The sequence below is a fragment of the Mesoplodon densirostris genome, chromosome 15 (assembly GCF_025265405.1).
Source record: "Mesoplodon densirostris isolate mMesDen1 chromosome 15, mMesDen1 primary haplotype, whole genome shotgun sequence".
NCBI lineage: Eukaryota > Metazoa > Chordata > Mammalia > Artiodactyla > Ziphiidae > Mesoplodon > Mesoplodon densirostris.
Window position 1 is genome coordinate 8421005 of NC_082675.1, and position 20850 is coordinate 8441854.

The 20850-nt window shown below is 43.0% G+C and overlaps 1 protein-coding gene across 2 annotated transcripts in view; it reads right to left on the reverse strand.

Moving 5' to 3' along the window:
• The window catches only part of P2RX7 (purinergic receptor P2X 7), a 56035-nt gene extending 36770 nt beyond the window's left edge, over positions 1-19265 (reverse strand). For both annotated transcript variants that reach the window (XM_060118071.1, XM_060118070.1), the window contains exon 1: positions 19044-19265. In XM_060118071.1, coding sequence (XP_059974054.1) covers positions 19044-19168 — 125 coding nt within the window. In that variant the 5' untranslated portion in view covers positions 19169-19265. The remainder of the gene's footprint in view (positions 1-19043) is intronic.
• Between the last annotated feature and the right edge of the window lie 1585 nt (positions 19266-20850).

Below are 20850 nucleotides of genomic sequence, written 5' to 3' on the forward strand. Positions count from 1 at the left end.
TCAAAAAACATTGTGCCAAGTGAAAGAAGACAGACACAAAAAGCCACTTAGTGTATGATTCCACTTATATGAAATGTCCAGAATAGGTAAATACATTGAGACAGAGAGTGGATTTATGGCTGCCAGGGGCTGGGGGAAGGGGTAAATTGGAAGTAACTGCATACTGAAGTTTGCGTTTTGGGTGATAAAAATGTTTTGGAACTAGATAGAGGTGGTGGTTGCACAGCATTGTGAAGGCACTAAATGCCACTGACTTGTTCACTTTAAAATTGTTAATTTTTATGTTCTATGAATTTCATCTAAATTAAAAAAGGAAAACAGGAAACTTCCACAAGCCTCTTAGATACCCTCATCCATCAGAGGGCAGAGAGCAGAAGCAAGAACTACAATCCTGCAGCCTGTGGAACAAAAACCACATTCACAGAAAGATAGACAAGATGAAAAGGCAGAGAGCTATGTACCAGATGAAAGAACAAGATAAAACCCCAGAAAAACAACTAAATGAAATGGAGATAGGCAATCATCCAGAAAAAGAATTCAGAACAATGATAGTGAAGATGATCCGGGACCTCAGAAAAAGAAGGAGGCAAAGATCGAGAAGATGCAAGAAATGTTTAACAAAGACCTAGAAGAATTAAAGAACAAACAAACAGAGATGAACAATACAATAACTGAAATGAAAACTACACTAGAAGGAATCAATAGAAGAATAACAGAGGCAGAAGAACAGATAAGTGACCTGGAAGACAGAATGGTGGAATTCACTGCTGCGGAACAGAATAAAGAAAAAAGAATGAAAAGAAATAAAGACAGCCTAAGAGACCTCTGGGACAACATTAAATGCAACAACATTCGCATTATAGGGGCCCCAGAAGGAGAAGAAAGAGAGAAAGGACCAGAGAAAATATTTAAAGAGATTAGAGTCGAAAACTTCCCTAACATGGGAAAGGAAATAGCCACCCAAGTCCAGGAAGCACAGAGAGTCCCATACAGGATAAACCCAAGGAGAAACACACTGAGACACATAGTAATCAAATTGGCAAAAATTAATCACAAAGAAAAATTATTGAAAGCAGCAAAGGAAAAATGACAAATAACATACAAGGGAACTCCCATAAGGTTAACAGCTGATTTCTCAGCAGAAACTCTACAAGCCAGAAGGGAGTGGCATCATATACTTAAAGTTATGAAAGGGAAGAACCTACAACCAAGATTACTCTACCCAGCAAGGATCTCATTCAGATTCGATGGAGAAATCAAAAGCTTTACAGACAAGCAAAAGCTATAAGAATTCAGCACCACCAAACCAGCTCTACAACAAATGCTAAAGGAACTTCTCTAAGTGGGAAACACAAGACAAGAAAAAGACCTACAAAAACAAACCCAAAACAATTAAGAAAATGGTAATAAGAACATACATATCAATAACTACCTTAAATGTGAATGGATTAAATGCTCCAACCAAAAGACACAGGCTTGCTGAATGGATACAAAAACAAGACCCATATATATGCTGTCTACAAGAGACCCACTTCGACCTAGGGACACATACAGACTGAAAGTGAGGGGATGGAAAAAGATATTCCATGCAAATGGAAATCAAAAGAAAGCTGTAGTAGCAATACTCCTATCAGATGAAATAGACTTTCAAATAAAGACTGTTACAAGAGACAAGGAAAGACACTATATAATGATCAAGGGATCAATCCAAGAGAAGATATAACAATTATAAATATATATGCACCCAACATAGGAGCACCTCAATACATAAGGCAAATGCTAACAGCTATAAAAGAAGAAATCAACAGTAACACAGTAATAGTGGGGGACTTTAACACCTTACTTACACCAATGAACAGATCATCCAAACAGAAAATTAATAAGGAAACACAAGCTTTAAATGACCCAATAGGCCAGATAGGTTTATTTGATATTTATAGGACATTCCATCCAAAAACAGCAGATTACACTTTCTTCTCAAGTGCGCATGGAACATTCTCCAGGATAGGTCACATCCTGGGTCACAAATCAAGCCTCAGTAAATTTAAGAAAATTGAAATCATATCAAGCATCTTTTCTGACCACAACGCTATGAGATTAGAAATCAATTACAGGGAAAAAAACGTAAAAAACACAAACACATGGAGGCTAGACATACGTTACTAAATAACCAAGAGATCACTGAAGAAATCAAAGAGGAAATTAAAAAATACCTAGAGACAAATGACAATGAAAACACGATGATCCAAAAACTATGGGATGCAGCAAAAGGAGTTTGAAGAGGGAAGTTTATAGCTATACAAGCCTACCTCAAGAAATAAGAAAATCTCAAATAAACAATCTAAAGTTACACCTAAAGGAACTAGAGAAAGAAGAACAAACAAAACCCAAAGTTAGCAGAAGAAAAGAAATCATAAAGATCAGCAGAAATAAATGAAATAGAAACAAAGAAAATAGTAGCAAAGATCAATAAAACTAAAAACTGGTTCTTTGAGAAGATAAACAAAATTGAGAAACCATTAGCCAGACTCATCAAGAAAAAGAGGGAGAGGGCTCAAATCAATAAAATTAGAAATGAAAGAGAAGTTACAACAGACACTGCAGGAATACAAAGCATCCTAAGAGACTACTACAAGCAACTCTATGCCAATAAAATGGACAACCTGGAAGAAATAGACAAATTCTTAGAAAGATATTACCTTCCAAGACTGAACCAGGAAGAAACAGAAAACATGAACAGACCAATCACAAGTAATGAAATTGAAACTGTGATTAAAAATCTTCCAACAAACAAATGTCCAAGACCAGATGGCTTCACAGGTGAATTCTATCAAACATTTAGAGAAGAGATAACACCCATCCTTATCAAACTCTTCCAAAAAATTGCAGAGGAAGGAACACTCCCAAACTCATTCTAGGAGGCCACCATCACCCTGATACCAAAACCAGACAAAGATACTACAAAAAAAGAAAATTACAGGCCAATATCACTGATGAATATAGATGAAAAAAGCCTCAACAAAATACTAGCAAACAGAATCCAACAACACATTAAAAGGATCATACACCATGATCAAGTGGGATTTATCCCAGGGATGCAAGGATTCTTCAATATACGCAAATCAATCAATGTGGTACACCATATTAACAAATTGAAGAATAAAAACCATATGATCATCTCAATAGATGCAGAAAAAGCTTTTGACAAAATTCAACACCCATTTATGATAAAAACTCTCCAGAAAGTGGGCATAGAGGGAACCTACTTCAACATAATAAAGGCCATATACGACAAACCCACAGCAAACATCATTCTCAATGGTGAAAAACTGAAAGCATTTCCTCTAAGATCAGGAACAAGACAAGGATGTCCACTCTCACCACTATTATTCAACATAGTTTTGGAAGTCATAGCCACGGCAATCAGAGAAGAAAAAGAAATAAAAGGAATCCAAATTGGAAAAGAAGAAGTAAAACTGTCACTGTTTGAAGATGACATGATACTATACATAGAGACTCCTAAAGATGCCACCAGAACACTACTAGAGCTAATCAATGAATTTGGTAAAGTTGCAGGATACAAAATTAATGCACAGAAATCTCTTGCATTCCTATACACTAATGATGAAAAATCTGAAAGACAAATTAAGGAAACACTCCCATTTGCCATTGCAACAAAAAGAATAAAATACCTAGGAATAAACCTACCTAGGGAGACAAAAGACCTGTATGCACAAAACTATAAGATATTGATGAAAGAAGTGAAAGATGATACCAATAGATGGAGAGATATACAATGTTCTTGGATTGAAAGAATCAATATTGTGAAAATGACTATACTACCCAAAGCAATCTACAGATTCAATGCAATCCCTATCAAATTACCAATGGCATTTTTTACAGAACTAGAACAAAAAATCTTAAAATCTGTATGGAGACACAAAAGACCCCGAATAGCCAAAGCAGTCTTGAGGGAAAAAAGCAGTCCTGGAGGAATCAGACTTCCTGACTTCAGACTATACTACAAAGCTACAGTAATCAAGACAATATGGTACTAGCACAAAAACAGAAATATAGATCGATGGAACGAGATAGAAAGCCCAGAGATAAACCCACGCACCTATGGTCAACTAATCTATGACAAAGGAGGCAAGGATATACAATGGAGAAAAGACAGTCTCTTCAATAAGTGGTGCTGGGAAAACTGGACAGCTATATGTAAAAGAGTGAACTTAGAACACTCCCTAACACCATACACAAAAATAAACTCAAAGTGGATTATAGACCTAAATGTAAGACTGGACACTATAAAACTCTTAGAGGAAAACATAGGAAGAACACTCTTTGACATAAATCACAGCAAGATCTTTTTTGATCCACATCCTAGAGTAATGGAAATAAAAACAAAAATAAACAAATGGGACCAAATGAAACTTCAAAGCTTTTGCACAGCAAAGGAAACCATAAATAAGACGAAAAGACGACTCTCAGAATGGGAGAAAATATTTGCAAATGAATCATCGGAGAAAGGATTAATCTCCAAAATATATAAACAGCTCATGCAGCTCAATATTAAAAAAACAAACAACCCAATCCAAAAATGGGCAGAAGACCTAAATAGACATTTTCCCAAAGAAGACATACAGATGGCCAAGAAGCACATGAAAAGCTGCTCAACATCACTCATTATTAGAGAAATGCAAATCAAAACTACAATGAGGGACTTCCCTGGTGGTGCAGTGCTTGAGAATCTGCCTGCTAATGCAGGGGACACACGTTTGAGCCCTGGTCTGGGAAGATCCCACATGCCGCGGAGCAAGTAGGCCCGTGAGCCACAACTACTGAGCCTGCGCGTCTGGAGCCTGTGCTCCGCAACAAGAGAGGCCACGACAGTGAGAGGCCTGCGCACCACGATGAAGAGTGGCCCCCGCTCGCCGCAACTAGAGAAAGCCTGTGCAGAGAAATGAAGACCCAACACAGCCCCCAAAAATAAATAAATAAACAAACGTGGGTTTAAAAAAAAAAAAACTACAATGAGGTATCACCTCACACCAGTGAGAATGGGCAGCATCAGAAAATCTACAAACGACAAATGCTGGAGAGGGTGTGGAGAAAAGGGAACCCTCTTGCACTGTTGGTGGGAATGTAAATTGATACAGCCACTATGGGGAACAGTATGGAGGTTCCTTAAAAAACTAAAAATAGAATTACCATATGACCGAGCAATTCCACTACAGGGCATATACCCAGAGAAAGCCATAATTCAAAAAGACACATGTACCCCAATGTTCATTGCAGCAGTATTTACAATAGCCAGGTCATGGAAGCAACCTAAATGCCCATCAACAGACGACTGGATAAAGAAGTTGTGGTACCTGTATACAATGGAATATTACTCAGCCATAAAAAGGAACGAAATTGAGTCATTTGTAGAGACGTGGATGTATCTAAAGACTGTCATACAGAGTGAAGTAAGTCAGAAAGAGAAAAACAAATAACATATATTAACGCATATATGTGGAACCTAGAAAATGGTACAGATGAACCATTTTGCAGAGCAGAAATTGAGACACAGAGGTAAAGAAAAAGACATATGGACACCGAGGGGGGAAAGCAGCGGGGGGTGGGGTGGTGGTGTGATGAATTGGGAGATTGCGATTGACATGTATACACTGATGTGTATAAAATGGATGACTAATAACAACCTGCTGTATATAAAAAAATTAAATTAAAAAAGGAAAAAATATTTTTTATAGATATAGACATATAGCCTGCGCTCCGCAACGGGAGAGGCCACAACAGTGAGAGGCCCGCGTACCGCAAAAAAAAAAAAAAAAAAAAAAAAAAAAAAAGAATTAAAATGCTTCAGAGATGCGTCAAAGGAAAAGAAAGAGTTTGCAGTATCCTGACCTATGGAAAGAACGTTCTAATGACTGTCCCAGCAGCTCTCTCCTGACCTGCTTGGTGACTCAGACAAGCCATGCCCCCTCTCTGGGCTGTGGATTGAGTCCCTGAATGAGGGGATAACTGCCTGGCTCCCTAATCCCTATGACCTTTTGGCTCTAAGAAGCTACTATTCTCTGCATTCTGAAGAGGGCAAAACCACTGGTCCCTGGAGCAAACAGGGCAGCTAGGGATTCAGCTGGGCCTTGTAGGATGAGTAGAGATGGGGGAGAGGAAAGCTGAAGAGTCTGGGAAGGTGGAAGAGAATGAATGTGATAGAAGCCTGGGTCCTCACAGGCCAGGCTGGCTGAAGAGGAGAGCTGTAGAGGGGCAGAGGAGGGAAGGATGGAGAGTGAGGTCAGCCCGGGGAGTCCTCAGTGGCCCCCTGAACCTGACTCACCAGATGTAGAGCAAGGTGCCCACTGTGAAGAGCTTCTTCAGAGTCCCAATCCACACGTTTTCAATGAGAACAACTTTCACAGACGTATGCTGGCACCTCAGGGGGAATTGACTATATGCCATGGTAAGAGAGTCCTCAAAGCACCACGAGGAGGAAGTGCCTCTCAGCAAAGCCTGACTTGCCCTCACAGAGCTCACTGAACAAAGGTAACACTAGAGTGAAAGGATGTGACCTGAAAGTGAGCTACCCTTCCATCCAGTTAACTGACACTTACCCCAGGGGCCAATAGATATTTTCGTGGGCCCCCAAGAGAACCATTGGTCCTGGACCCTCTGCGCCTCATGGAGAAGTTGAGCCTGCATCCTCTGTGTCTTGTATTTAAAATCCCAAGAGAAGAATCTGATTATGTCCAACCCTGATCCATTCAGCTGTAGGCAGAGGTCAGCAAAGGGCCAGGAGCAGCCAGAGATGCACTGAGAAGAAAGTGGAGGAGAGCCTGCATCCCCAAGGCAAATTAAATGCCGGTTGTGTTAGTTTCCCATTGCTGCTGTAACAAACCACCATGAACTTAGTGACTTAAAATAACAGAAAAATTTTCTCTTAGTTTTGGGGGTCAGATGCCTAAAATCATTCTTACAGGACTAAAATCAGGGTGATGGCAGGCCTGGTCCCTTCTGGAGCTCCACTAGAGAGTCTGTTCTCATCTCTTCCAGCTTCTGGAGACTGCCTTGGGCTCACGGCTGTATCACTCCAACCTCAGCTCCTCTTGTCACATCTCCTTTTTTTGATTTTGACCCTCTTGTCTCCCCTTTATAGGGACTCTTGTGATCACACTGGGGCCATTCAGATAATCAAGAATAATCTGTCCATCTCTGAGACCTTGAACTTAATCACATCTGCAAAGTTCCTTTTGCCACAGAAGGTGACATATTCACAAGTTCCAGAGATTAGGACATGGAGATTTTGGTGTGGGGTGGGGAGGCATTATTCAGCCTGTTCTACTCTGCCCCGCCTTTCCTTGAGCTAGCTAGTGAAAGGGTTCAGTTTCTTGTTAGCCACAGCTTGGCTAAGACATCACCTGCCCTTCTAATACCCTTTGACTATGGCACTTCTTCTCCACCATCTAGTATACCTGGAAAACCCTTCCTTTTCATACTTCCCAAACTATGTCCCCCTCATTCAAAAAACGCCTACTACAGAACACAATACTTTCTACGCATCCTACTGTATGGAGAGCAGAGAGTGAGTCCTAGCCTATTAGTTAACGTTTACCAGATAGAGGAAAAATAATGGATACATGTAAAGGCATTGAGCTCCAAAACTCAGTTATGCAAATACAGGCCATGGACCACCCAGATTGGCAGAGGTTTATCTTAGAGGCCCAAAATTTTAAATAACTCTAAACCCATATTAACCAATGTTATGTTATATCATCTAGGAAACAAAACCCAAAAAACTAGTGTTGTCTAAAACTTTGGTGAGAGAAGTAGAATATTCCACTTGAGGGTGGTGATAAGCCAATGCCCTATGCCCTAATTAGGCAGCAAGCAGTAGGAGCCCCGAGTTCAGGTCTTATAAGCCACATTTTTAAAGAGAATCCCTTTTGCTGTTGTAAAAGTGGAAGTTTCACAGAAAAGCACAAAGAACATGAAAAGGTTCCAACGTTCTCCCTCCCAGAGGTTTTCACTGTTGAAACTTTGAGAGTATCTTCCAGATGTCTCTTTATGCCCCCACCTACACACACAAACATGGCCACGCTCTACATGCTATTATGTAACCTGCTGTTTTTACTCAATAATATGTTATTAACTCTTTCCACAACAGTATTGATAAATATATGATAAAGATAGATCTGTGATATGTAACCACTTTGAATAGTTACGGAGTATTCTAGTATTCAGGTTGGAACATATGAAATTGCCCATTTTGTAGACCAAAACAGTAGAATATTGGCAATTTCATATGGTTCAGCCTAAGAAGTGAATTGTGAGAATTTGCCAGCTGGTCTCTTACTGATGGATATTTAAATGGAACTTTTGTTCATTTTTCCCACTTATAAACATTTTTGATAATCTTGATATAGCTTTTACTACATGCCAAGCACTCTTCTAAATGTATATAAATAATAAATATTAACTCTTTCAATCCTAACCTCCCCAAAAATAATCCTGTAAAGAAGCTATAGTGTTACCCCCACCTTATAGCTGAACAAACTGTGGCACAGAGAAAGTGTGCCCAAGTTCACATCGTGCTATAGACTGAATGTTTGAGACCCCCCAAATTCATAAGTTGAAACCTAACCCCTATGCGTTTGTATGAGGAGCTGGGGCCTTTGGGAAGTGAATAGGTCATGAAGGTGGAGCCCTTACGAATGGGATTAGTGCCCTTATAAAAGAGGCCCCAGAAAAACTTCACCTCTTCTGCCATGTGAGGATACAGCAAAAAGATGACCATCTGTGAACCAGGAAGTGGGTTCTCACCAGATACCATATCTGCTGGTGCATTGATCTTGGAATTTCCAGTTTCTAGAACCATGAGAAATAAATTTCTGTTGTTTATAAGCTACTCAGTCTATGACATTTTGTTATAGTGGCCCCAGTGAACTAAGACACATAGTAAGTAGCAACACTGGCTCCACAGCTTATGCTCTTTTGTGTGCTATTGTAAATGGAATTGTTTTCTTAATTTCTTTTCTAGATTGCTCATTGTGGGTGTATAGAAACACAACTGATTTTTTTTTTTTTTTTTTGTGGTACGTGGGCCTCTCACTGTTGTGGCCTCTCCCGTTGCGGAGCACAGGCTCCGGACGCGCAGGCTCAGTGGCCATGGCTCACGGGCCCATCCGCTCTGCGGCATGTGGGATCTTCCCGGACTGGGACACGAACCCCTGTCCCCTGCATCGGCAGGCGGACTCTCAACCACTGCACCACCAGGGAAGCCCCACAACTGATTTTTGTGTGTTGATCTTGTACCTTGAAACTTTATTGATTGGTTTATTAACTTTAACATTTTTTGTGTGAATTCTTTGTGATTCTCCATGTATAGGATCTTATCATCTAAGTACAGTTTATGTCTTCCTTTCCAATTTGGATGCCTTTTATTTCTTTTTCTTGCTTAATTGTTCTGGCTAGAATGTCCAGTACAGTGTCGAATAACAGGCATTTCAGTGGTGAAAACAGGCATCTTTGTCTTGTTCTTAATCTTTGGGGACGGGGGAAGCCCTCAGTCTTTTACCACTGAGGCTTGGTCTGTTCTCTCTCTTTTTAAAAAAATATTCATTTATTTATTGGGCTGTGCCAGGTGTTAGTTGTGGTACGCGGGATCTTCATTGCGGCATACAGGATCTTTAGCTGCAGCATGCGGGCTCTTAGTTGCGGCATGTGGGATCTAGTTCCCTGACCAAGGATCGAACCTGGGCCCCCTGCATTGGGAGCGCAGATCTTAACCACTGGACCACCAGGGAAGTCCCTCAGTCTGTTCTCTTAAACACTATGCTTCATTGCCTCTCCACTCTCCTCTTTCATGTTGCCAGGCACATATTTACACAAGAATCTTTTCATGGGGGCTTCCCTGGTGGCGCAGTGGTTAAGAATCTGCCTGCCAATGCAAGGGACATGAGTTCGAGCCCTGGTCCGGGAAGATCCCACGTGCCGCGGAGCAACTAAGCCTGTGTGCCGCAACTACTGAGCCTGAGCTCTAGAGCCTGCGAGCTACAACTGCTGAAGCCCGTGCACCTAGAGCCCGTGCTCTGCAACAAGAGAAGCCACCGCAATGAGAAGCCTGCGCACTGCAATGAAGAGTAGCCCCCACAGGGCTTCCCTGGTGGCGCAGTGGTTGAGAGTCTGCCTGCCGATGCAGGGGACACAGGTTCATGCAGCGGTCTGGGAGGATCCCACATGCCGCGGAGCGGCTAGGCCCATGAGCCATGGCCGCTGAGACTGTGCGTCTGGAGCCTGTGCTCCGCAACAGGAGAGTCCACAGCAGTGAGAGGCCCACGTACAGCAAAAAAAAAAAAAAAAAAAAAGAGTAGCCCCTACTCGCCGCAACTAGAGAAAGCCTGCACTCAGCAATGAAGACCCAACGCAGCCAAAAATAAATAAATAAATGAATAAATAAGTTAAAAAAAAAAGAATCTTTTCACACCTGAGGTAAATTTACACCTTAAAATAAATTTCTGGGTCAAAGGATGTGCACATTTTTTATCTTGACTCATTTTGCCAAACCACAAAAGCTTGAAGCACTTCCTGTTTTCACCAGCAAAGCAAGAGTACATGCACCACAACCCTCAGAATGAGAGAAAATATTTGCAAACGTAGCAGCTGACAAAGGTTTAATCTCCAAAATATACAAGTAGCTCATGCAGCTCAATATAAAAAAAAAAAAAACCCAATCCAAAAATGGACGGAAGACCTAAATAGACATTTCTCCAAAGAAGACATACAGATGGCCAACAAACACATGAAAAGATGCTCAACATCACTAATCATGAGAGAAATGCAAATCAAAACCACAATGAGATATCACCTCACACCAGTCAGAATGGCCATCATTAAAATCTAGAAACAATAAATGCTGGAGAGGGTGTAGAGAAAAGGGAGCTTTCCTGCACTGTTGGTGGGAATGTAAATTGATACAACCACTATGGAGAACAGTATGGAGGTTCCTTAAAAAATGAAAAATAGAACTACCATATGACCCAGCCATCCCACTATTGGGCATATACGCTGAGAAAATTCAAAAAGATACATGTACCACAATGTTCATTGCAGCACTATTTACAATAGCCAGGACATGGAAACAACCTAAATGTCCATTAACAGATGAATGGATAAAAATGATGCGGCACATACATACAATGGAATATTACTCAGCCATAAAAAGGAATGAAATTGAGTTATTTGTAGTGAGGTAGATGGACCTAGAGTCTGTCATACAGAGTGAAGTAGGTCAGAAAGAGAAAAACGAATACTATATGCTAATGCATATATATGGAATCTAGAAAAATGGTACTGATGAACCTAGTGGTAGGGCAGGAATAAAGATGCAGATGTTGAGAACGAACTTGAGGACACAGGGGGGAAGGGGAGGCTGGGACATAGTGAGAGAGTGGCATTGACATATATACACTACCAAATGTAAAATAGTTAGTGGGAAGCGGCCGCATAGCACAGGGAGATCAGCTTGGTGCTTTGTGACAGACCTAGAGGGATGGGATAGGGAGGGTGGGAGGGAGGCTTAAGAGGGAGGGGATATGGGGATATATGTATGCATATAGCTGATTTACTTTGTTGTAGAGCAGAAACTAACACAACAATGTAAAGTAATTATACTCCAATAAAGATGTATAAAAAAAAAGTGTGCACGCACCACCTTTTAAGAGAGCCTTGACAGGGCTTCCCTGGTGGCGCAGTGGTTGAGACTCCACCTGCCGATGCAGGGGACACGGGTTTGTGCCCCAGTCCGGGAAGATCCCACATGCTGCGGAGCAGCTGGGCCCATGAGCCATGGCCGCTGAGCCTGCATGTCCGGAGCCTGTGCTCCGCAACGGGAGAGGCCACAATAGTGAGAGGCCCGCATACCGCAAAAAAAAAAAAAAAAAAAAAGAGAGAGAGCCTTGACAAATAAGAGTGTGGTTGTGTGGGGTTGGCTGAGATAGTAAAGGGTCTGGATACTGTGTTAGGGGGACATAGCCAGAGGGACTGGGGCTATTAGTTTGAAGAAGTGGAGAAATATAGTAGCAGGCTGCAGCCATTTGGAAAGTGTCCAGTAGAAAAGGGACCACAGGGCAGAACTCTAACCAAAGGGAAAAATTACAGGGAGATAGATTTTGGTTCAGTGTAAGGAAGAAATGTCTAACAATTAGAACAGTCCCAGAACAGAACAAACTTTCCTTGTGGTTGCTAGTTGGTGACGACAGCAACGATGATGATGATGATGATGGTGTCGATGACGATGACAACGTGATGATAATTTTCATTTATCTCATCATCTCCTTTTCTCTCGAGTCTCCTCTCCATCTGCATTTCAACATCATTTCCCATTTTAAAAATAAACCCTCCCTCGACCCCACATTCTTCTCCTTCTACCATTTGATGCCTCTCTTCTCCTTTGTAGCGAAGTCCCTTGAAAAAGTGAGTCACCACGTCCATTTCCGCATCTCCATTCACTCCTCTGCTCACTCCATTCTGGCTCCCCTCCCCCGGCCCCAGAACTTCTATAAAGCCTCTCATGCCAAGTAAACAACACCACCATCGCTAAATCCAATAGACACGCCACAGACCTGGCAAATTCTCAGCAGCATTTGACACCAGTGACCATGCACCATCTCCTGCCTCCTCTTCTTCCCTCAGCTTCCCAGCATCCACATTCTCCTGACTTTCTTTGGTTCTCCACGTTCGCCCTTTCTGAGAATCCTTTGGAGAACTCTGTGCTTCCCATCATTTAAAGGTTAGCATTCCTTAGGGGTCTGTTCTAAGCCCTCTTGCCTTCTCACCTACATCCTCTCTTGCTGGTCAGTTGCAGCTACTTCCATAGTTCTAGTTACCATTTGTATGCTGGTGCTATATAAATCTACATCTCCAGCTCCAGATTCGTATATCCAACTAAGCATCTGTGTTTGTATGTCCCATAGATTTGTCAAGCTCAGTGCCTTTAGTTCTGAATTCATCTTCCACCCTAAATGGGCTTTTTCCCCTCACACTTCCTATCCCCATAAGTTCTTCCACCACTCATCAATTGCCCAAGCCAGAACATGGCACACTCCCTGATTCATCCTTTCCCTCATTCCCCCCATCCATTCAATTGTCAGATTTTTTTGGTTTATCTTCCTAATGTTATTCAAAACAGTCTACTTCTCTCCTCTACCACTGTCAACTCCTCAGACCAGATCACCATTAACTCTCACCTGGATGACCCAGTAGCCTCCTAACTTGTCTCCCTCCCTCTGTTTGTACTCTTACCTCCTCCATTCTCTGCAGCACTTTAGTGGGAGCTTGGACTCTGGGGTGAGATACTTGGGTTCAACATTGGCTCTACCACTTATGACCTACATGACTTTATGTAAGTAACTTAGCCTTTCTGAGTCATCATTTTTTCTTCTATAATTAGGGGATATTAGTATTATATTGGCCAGGGTTTCTAGTTCTAAACAACAGAGTTCCCTCTGCCTAGTTTAAGAAGAAAGATTGTCTAGAAAAGGCAAATCTATAGAGGCAGGGAATAGATTAGTGGTTGCCTGGGTCCAGGGGGTGGGAACGGGGAGTGACTGCAAATGGGAATGAGGGATCTTATTGGGGTGATGAAATGTTCTAAAACTGGATTATGATGACGATTGTACAACTTGGCAAATTTACTAAAAATCATTGAATGTATGCTTAAAATGGGTGATTTTATGATATATAAATTTATACACCAATAAAGTTGTTAAAAAGTAAAGGAAGAAAGAGATTTTAAAGGGCATTAGGCAGTTCTTACAATCTCTTGGAGGACCAAAAACCAGGATTGCTGGGATACTACACAGCCAGGAACAACACCCAGAGAACAAGGACTGTTCCAGAGAAAAGACTTGGCCAGCCACTGCTAAGCCCTAAGGTGGGAACTCATGCCAATAATGTTTGGGAATGAGTGCCAGAATCTTAGTCACTGCCATCCCCAATGAGCTGAATGCCTGGGGCTATACCTCCTATAGTAGGCTGAATAATGGCCCCAAAGCTATCAGGTCCTAATCCCCAGAATTTATAACTGTTATCCTATTTAGGAAAAGGGTCTTTACAGATGTGATTAAGTTAAGGATTTTTAGATGGTGAGATTATCCTGGATTATCAAGGTAGGCCCTACATGCCATCATATGTGTTCTTATAAGAGAGAGACAGAGGGAGATTTCATGTACGCGTGCGCGCGCGCACACACACACACACACACACACACACACACACATACAGGAGAAAGTTTTGTGAAGGTGGAGGAGAGTCAAGGATGCTGGCCTTGAAGAGTGGAGTGATGTGACCACAAGCCAAGGAACACAGCCCCCCCCCCCAGAAGCTGGAAGAGGCAAGGAAGGATTCTCCCCTGGAGCCTTGGAGGGCGCGTGGCCCTGCTGACACCTTGATTTTGGGCCAGTGATACTGATTTTAGATGTCTCTAGAACTGTGAGGGAATAAATCGTTGCTTTAAGTTACCAAGTTTGTAGTTCATTGTTACAGCAGTGACAGGCAATGGACAACTGGGCAAGAGAACAAGTGGAGGTCCACATACTGCTTATTCAGACATTTAAAAGTCATAACAGACTTTTTTTGGTATAAATTTATTTATTTTTATTTTTGGCTGTGTTGGGTCTTCGTTGCTGCACGCGGGCTTTCTCTAGTTGGGGTGAGCAGGGGCTGCTCTTTGTTGCAGTGCGTGGGCTTTTCATCATGGTGGTTTCTCTTGTGGAGCATGGGCCCTAGGCATGCAGGCTTCAGTAGTTGTGGCGCACGGGCTCAGTAGTTGTGGCTCGCGGGCTCTAGAGCACAGGCTCAGTAGTTGTGGTGCACGGGCTTAGTTGCTCTGCGGCATGTGCCATCTTCCTGGACAAGGGCTCAAACCCATGTCCCCTGCATTGGCAGGTGGATTCTTAACCACTGCGCCACCAGGGAAGTCCCTAAAAGTCATAACAGACTTTAAAATGAAACGTGTTTTTTCATCTACCCAGACATACCTTCATTACAACCTGGAAGGCCAGATTCAAGTTTAGAATTCTTGGACTCCTCAGAATTCTGTGCCAGAACTTGGAAACATTGGTTGAAGAGGCCTCTGACCCTTAGCCCTTAGCCCACCCCCCTTCTCATCTCACTCTGGCTCCTCCCAGCTCTGTGAGGGCCTCGTGCACCTGTGTATGGATGCCCTGCACTGTATGCCTAAGCCCCCTCCACACCCTCCACCTACATTCAGCTGCCCCTTGGCCAGCCCTTGATCTCAGGAGCATGCCCCTGGGTGCTATGGTCTTCTCTCAAGAGGATAAATCTAGGAAAAGGTTAAGAGCCATTTGGGAAGAGAATTCCGGGGTCCTACATACCGAGCATGGTGGGATGGGAGGAGTGCATCCAGTGCTCTGGATTGGCACATTCTGCCCCTGACGGCAGACTTCTAAGGGGACACCAATATTTCCTGTATCCTGGCATACACACCCTGCCTAATCCCCCAAACTTTGAGTATGATGGAAATGCTTCCACAATTAGATTATACTCTACAGTTGACCTGAAGCTAGCAAGATCATCTGGGTGGGCCTGACCCAAACACATGAGTCCTTTAAAAGCAGAGAATTTCCTTTGGCTGGTCCCAGAAGAGAGGTCAAAAATTTGAGGCCTCGGGCCTCCCTGGTGGCGCAAGTGGTTGAGAGTCCGCCTGCCGATGCAGGGGATACGGGTTCGTGCCCCGGTCTGGGAGGATCCCATATGCCGCGGAGCGGCTGGGCCCGTGAGCCATGGCCGCTGAGCCTGCGCGTCCGGAGCCTGCGCGTCCGGAGCCTGTGCTCCGCAACGGGGGAGGCCACAACAGTGAGAGGCCCGCATACCGCAAAAAAAAAAAAAAAAAAAAAAAAAAAAAATTTGAGGCCTGAAAACATTGTATCATCACTGGCTTGAAGATGGAAGGGGCCACATGGTAAATAGTGCAAGTGATCTCTAGGATCTGAGAGTGGCCCCTGGCTGACAGAGCTCTGAATCCCATGATGGCCCGGGATTGAATTCTACCAACAGGACGAATGAGCCTAGAAGTGAATTTTCTCCCAGAGTCCCAAAGTGAGAACTCAGCACAGCTGACACTTTGACTTCAACCTTGTGAGACCCTGAGCAGAGTACCCAGTCACGCCGGGCCCAAACTACTGATCTACAGACCTGTGAGCTAATAAGAGATGGTGTTTTAGGCCACTGAGTTTGTGGTAATTTGTTACGCAGCAACAGAAAACTAATACAGCCCCACAGGTTCCTTACTCCATGGGGAAGCTCGCAGCTAGCAGAAGGCCAGGGTGGGATCCCTAAAGTGTGGGGTCCAGGAAGCGGTCCCTATCGTGTAGGTCAAGGCTGGTACTGTCCCCATACATTCCTTAAGATGAATTCTGCTCATGCCCAGCACCCTATGCTATTTCCTGTGTACCAAAGTGTTGTTGCATGGTGCATATGTTTGAAAAGCTTGGGTCTCAAAGGTGGAGGTGAAGGAGTTGGCTTATTTTAGGGGACATGTTGAGTGGAAAATGTTCACAGGTAGGGAGGCAAGATACTCACGCTATGAGAAGCGTGTGGGAACAGAAACTGACTGAGGGAACCCCACTCTCACGTTTACTCTGGGCACCCGATTGCTGAATCACTGCACTGTTTAAATGGTGCTCTCCATGCTCCTGTGGAGCACGTACAACTGAATTTGAGGGAATTAAATGCTCGTAAGAAAAGATTCCACCATATGAAAGAAAAATATCATTATAAGGTGTTCTCATAATAATCTGTTCGTATATATACAGCAATCTTCTTTTAAGACATTGTGTGCTAGACCCAAGAGTACCAGAAAGCCACATCACAATGTGGAATTGTGACATATGATCTATGTATTGATTCATAAGGGAGAATTTACTAACTATATTCTTTATTATCCATTCTGTGATATCTGGTCTAAGTAATATGTCTTTAGAATTTTAATATACATGCTTATTATTTAATATTTGTTGCATAGAAAACATATGACTCAAATAATGATAATCCTAATAATTATCAGATGAGGAACCAAGGCTCATAAAGGTGAAGGAGTTTTGAATCCACATTTCCAGATCTGAAATCCCAAGCTTGGGCATGATTACCTTGAGGGTCAAAGGAGAGAGTGTATATGAACGTACCTATTATATTCAAAAAGATTATTTTTAAAAAATAGCTACCATTTGTGAAGCTCTTACCCTATGCTAGGCATTGATAAGAGCTTGTTGTGCCTTTCCTTGTATAATTATCACAACAACTCTATAAACAGATGCGAAACTGAGTCTCAGAGAGGCTAAGTGACTTGGTCAAGGAAACTTAGCCAGGTTTATAAAATAAGTTGCTTTAACTTTTAGCTAGTAAACTGCATTGTCTCCCTAACAGATGCAAGTTATCATCATCATCATTACCACCATCACAAAGAACAAGGGGGCATTAGCCGTTAGGGAAATATGAATCAAAATCACAATGAGATACTCACTAGGATGCCTATAATCTAAAAGAGAGACAATAACAAGTGATGATGAGGATGTGAAGGAACTGGAACATACATTGTTGGTGGGAATATGAAATGGTGCAGCCACTGTGAAAAACAACTGGGTAGTTTCTCAAAAGATTAAAATTAGAGTTTAGGGGCTTCCCTGGTGGCACAGTGGTTGAGAATCTGCCTGCCAATGCAGGGGACACGGGTTCGAGCCCTGGTCTGGGAGGATCCCACATGCCGTGGAGCAACTAGGCCCGTGAGCCACAATTACTGAGCCTGCGCGTCTGGAGCCTGTGCTCTGCAACAAGAGAGGCCGCGATAGTGAGAGGCCTGCGCACCGCGATGAAGAGTGGCCCCCGCTTGCCACAACTAGAGAAAGCCCTCGCACAGAAACGAAGACCCAACACAGCATAAATAAATAAATAAATAAATAAATAAATAAATAAATAAAATAAAATTAGAGTTTACCAAGCGATCCACCAATTCCATTTTTAGGTACATACTCAAGAAAACTGAAGACATGTTCATACAAAAATGTGTACACAAACGTTCACAGCAACATCGTTCATCATAGCCAAAAATTGGAAACAACCCAAATTTCCACCCAAAAGTGGTATATCCATATAATGGAGTATTACTCAGCCAAAAAAAAAAAAAAAAAAGGAATGCAGTAGAGATACATATTCCAATATGGATGAACCTTGAAAGCATAATGCTAAGTGGAAGAAGCCGGACACAAATGATCACATATCGCATGATTCCATTTATAATGAAATATCCAGAATATGCAAATCCATAGAGACAGAAAGTAGATCAGTGGGTGCCTGGAGCTGCAGGGGAATAGGAGGATTGAGAGTGATGGTTAAGGGATGAGGGAGTGGGGTTTTTCTTTTTGAGGTGATGAAAATATTCTAAAATTGATTGTGGTGATGGTTGCACAGCTCTTTGAATATACTAAAAACTACTGAATTATACACTTTAAATGAGTGAGTTGAATGGTATGTGAATTATATCTCAATAAGCTGTTAAAAAAAAAAAAAAGAGCAAGGAGGGTCTTCCTGACCCTGGCGAGGACCTAAAGTTACATTTACCGGTCTGGTCCTATTCCTCCCCCTAAGTGGTGATGACTCATGTAGATGCCAGCATTATCACCAGGCGTGCCCTGAATCCTTGACTCCTCCCTGGGAATCCAGGGTGTTGCCCTGCATTTTCCCACCTGCCCCAGGCATGCCCTGTCCAGCTCGCCCCAGCAGTCCTGGGTTAGAACCCAAAGTGTCACCTTCCTTTCTCGTGGCTTCTCCCTGCAGGAGACTGGCACACTTCCTCCCGCCTGCTGCTTCCTCCCCCGACTCCCACTTCTCCCCAGCTTGCTGTGAGCCTCATGTCTCAGATTTTAAAACCACAGGGAATTCAGGATGTGCACAAGAAGCTGGACCTTGAGGTTTTCTGTGCTGCCAGCCACTGCAGTGATTTAGGGTCATCCCCAGAGCCCACTTACCTAATGTAGAAAAAGAACAACACATGGAAGAACCATTTAATGGTGCCATAATTCGTGCTCTGGATCCGGATGACTTTGTTTGTCTCATACTGGAAAACATCGTTCCAGCTGCAACAGGCTGTCATGGTGAGAGGCTCACTGTCCACTCGGGGCTGGACCAGGGCTCAACCCTCCCAGTCCGGCCACAGCGGACCCACCAGTAAGAGGAAAATGAAATGTCCTTATTCTTAGCAGAAACCTTTAAGTTTGAGTTCCTCCAATGATGTCAGAGTCGGGGCGGGCACTGGCAGCTGCCCAAGATGTGGCTGAGAATAAACAAGAAAAGCCAAGTCCTACAGGCCCAGCTGGCAGATGTCCCCGCCCCAGCCGGCCTCCCCCGGATGCCTGCACAAAGATGGTGTTCAAAGGAAAGGCATTTTAAGAATTCTGCCTTATCCCCTTTTTCCTTTCACTTTTTTGGGGCTCATTTCAGTTGGGGTAAAGGGGCAGCCCTTCAAATGTCAGGAGACCCCGTGCTTCCACTGTGCCTTAGGAAAGAGCCTAGATCTTTCCGTTGCCTCAAGCCCCACTCAGAGACTGATTAGTTCATTTCTACAACCCTTTATTCAGCCCCAGATGTATGTGAACACTGGATGAATGAAGGTCTCCCCGCTCCTCCCTCCCTCACGTCCTCACAACACTCTGGTCTGTAGAGGAGGAATTAGGTTTGCTGGGGGCTGGGTTTGGGGGAGGACTTTATTTCTATGCTGGATATTTCCTGCCTGACCCTCAAGATCCACTGTCCACTCTGCTCTATTCCCCCGGGAGGTCAACCCATGACCTAGCCCAATCAACCTAAGAAACAAACCTGCCATCCAATAAAATTAGGTTTATTGACCCATTCAATGAGAGAGTATACATCATCAAACAAAGGGATAGAGTTATCATCAGATTCTGGGGAAGGTGGAGTTTAGATCAAATTTAAATGAAGTCAAGTTTTCACAGGTTCAAAGCAAAGCAGTTTTATATAAAACGGTCAACTTTAGATCTGGATTGCAAAGTGGACCCAGGGCTCTGTTTCCTTGGAAGCAGTAAGGCTAAGATAGATGTTGATTGTTGTTTCCAGAAACCCATTATCTGAAGCTCTGCACCTGAGCTGCAAATCGAGGCTGCCTCTCTGTTTCAAGGTGACTTAGATCCTCCAGGCAAAACAGGAACATTTCATTCTTACAGATGCAATTTCAAATAGCAAAGTTTGTGATAGTCTATGATTTTAGAGGATGATGTTTCTCAGTAAGTAACAAAGTAGCAGTCACTCACTCAAAGATGGGGGCTATTATCACCTTACAGCTACACAGAAATACTGTTTCGTGTTCCCTCTGCCGTGGACTTTATCCATTTCTGCTCTTCCTGCCTGTGGAATGTGGTTAAGACTCTGCGCTCCCAATGCAGGGTGCCCGGGTTCCATCCCTGGTCAGCCAGCATGCCACAACTAAAAGATCCTGCATGCCACAACTAAAAGATCCTGTGTGCCACAACTAAAAGATCCTGCGTGCCACAACTAAGATCCCACACGTGGCAACGAAAATCCTGCATGCCACAACTAAGACCCAGCACAGCCAAATAAATAAATAAATACTAAAAAAAAAAAAAAAAAAAGTTGGTCTCTGGGGAGGGAACAGGGGGATTAGTCAGTGTCAAGAGACTTACTTGTCACCTTTCTATGAAGTTTTCTCCACCATATGTATGCATTACTTAAAAACACACACACACACACTGATAGACTTTTAAAAGCTTTATCTCCAGACCAAAGCTGCCTTTTGAGCTC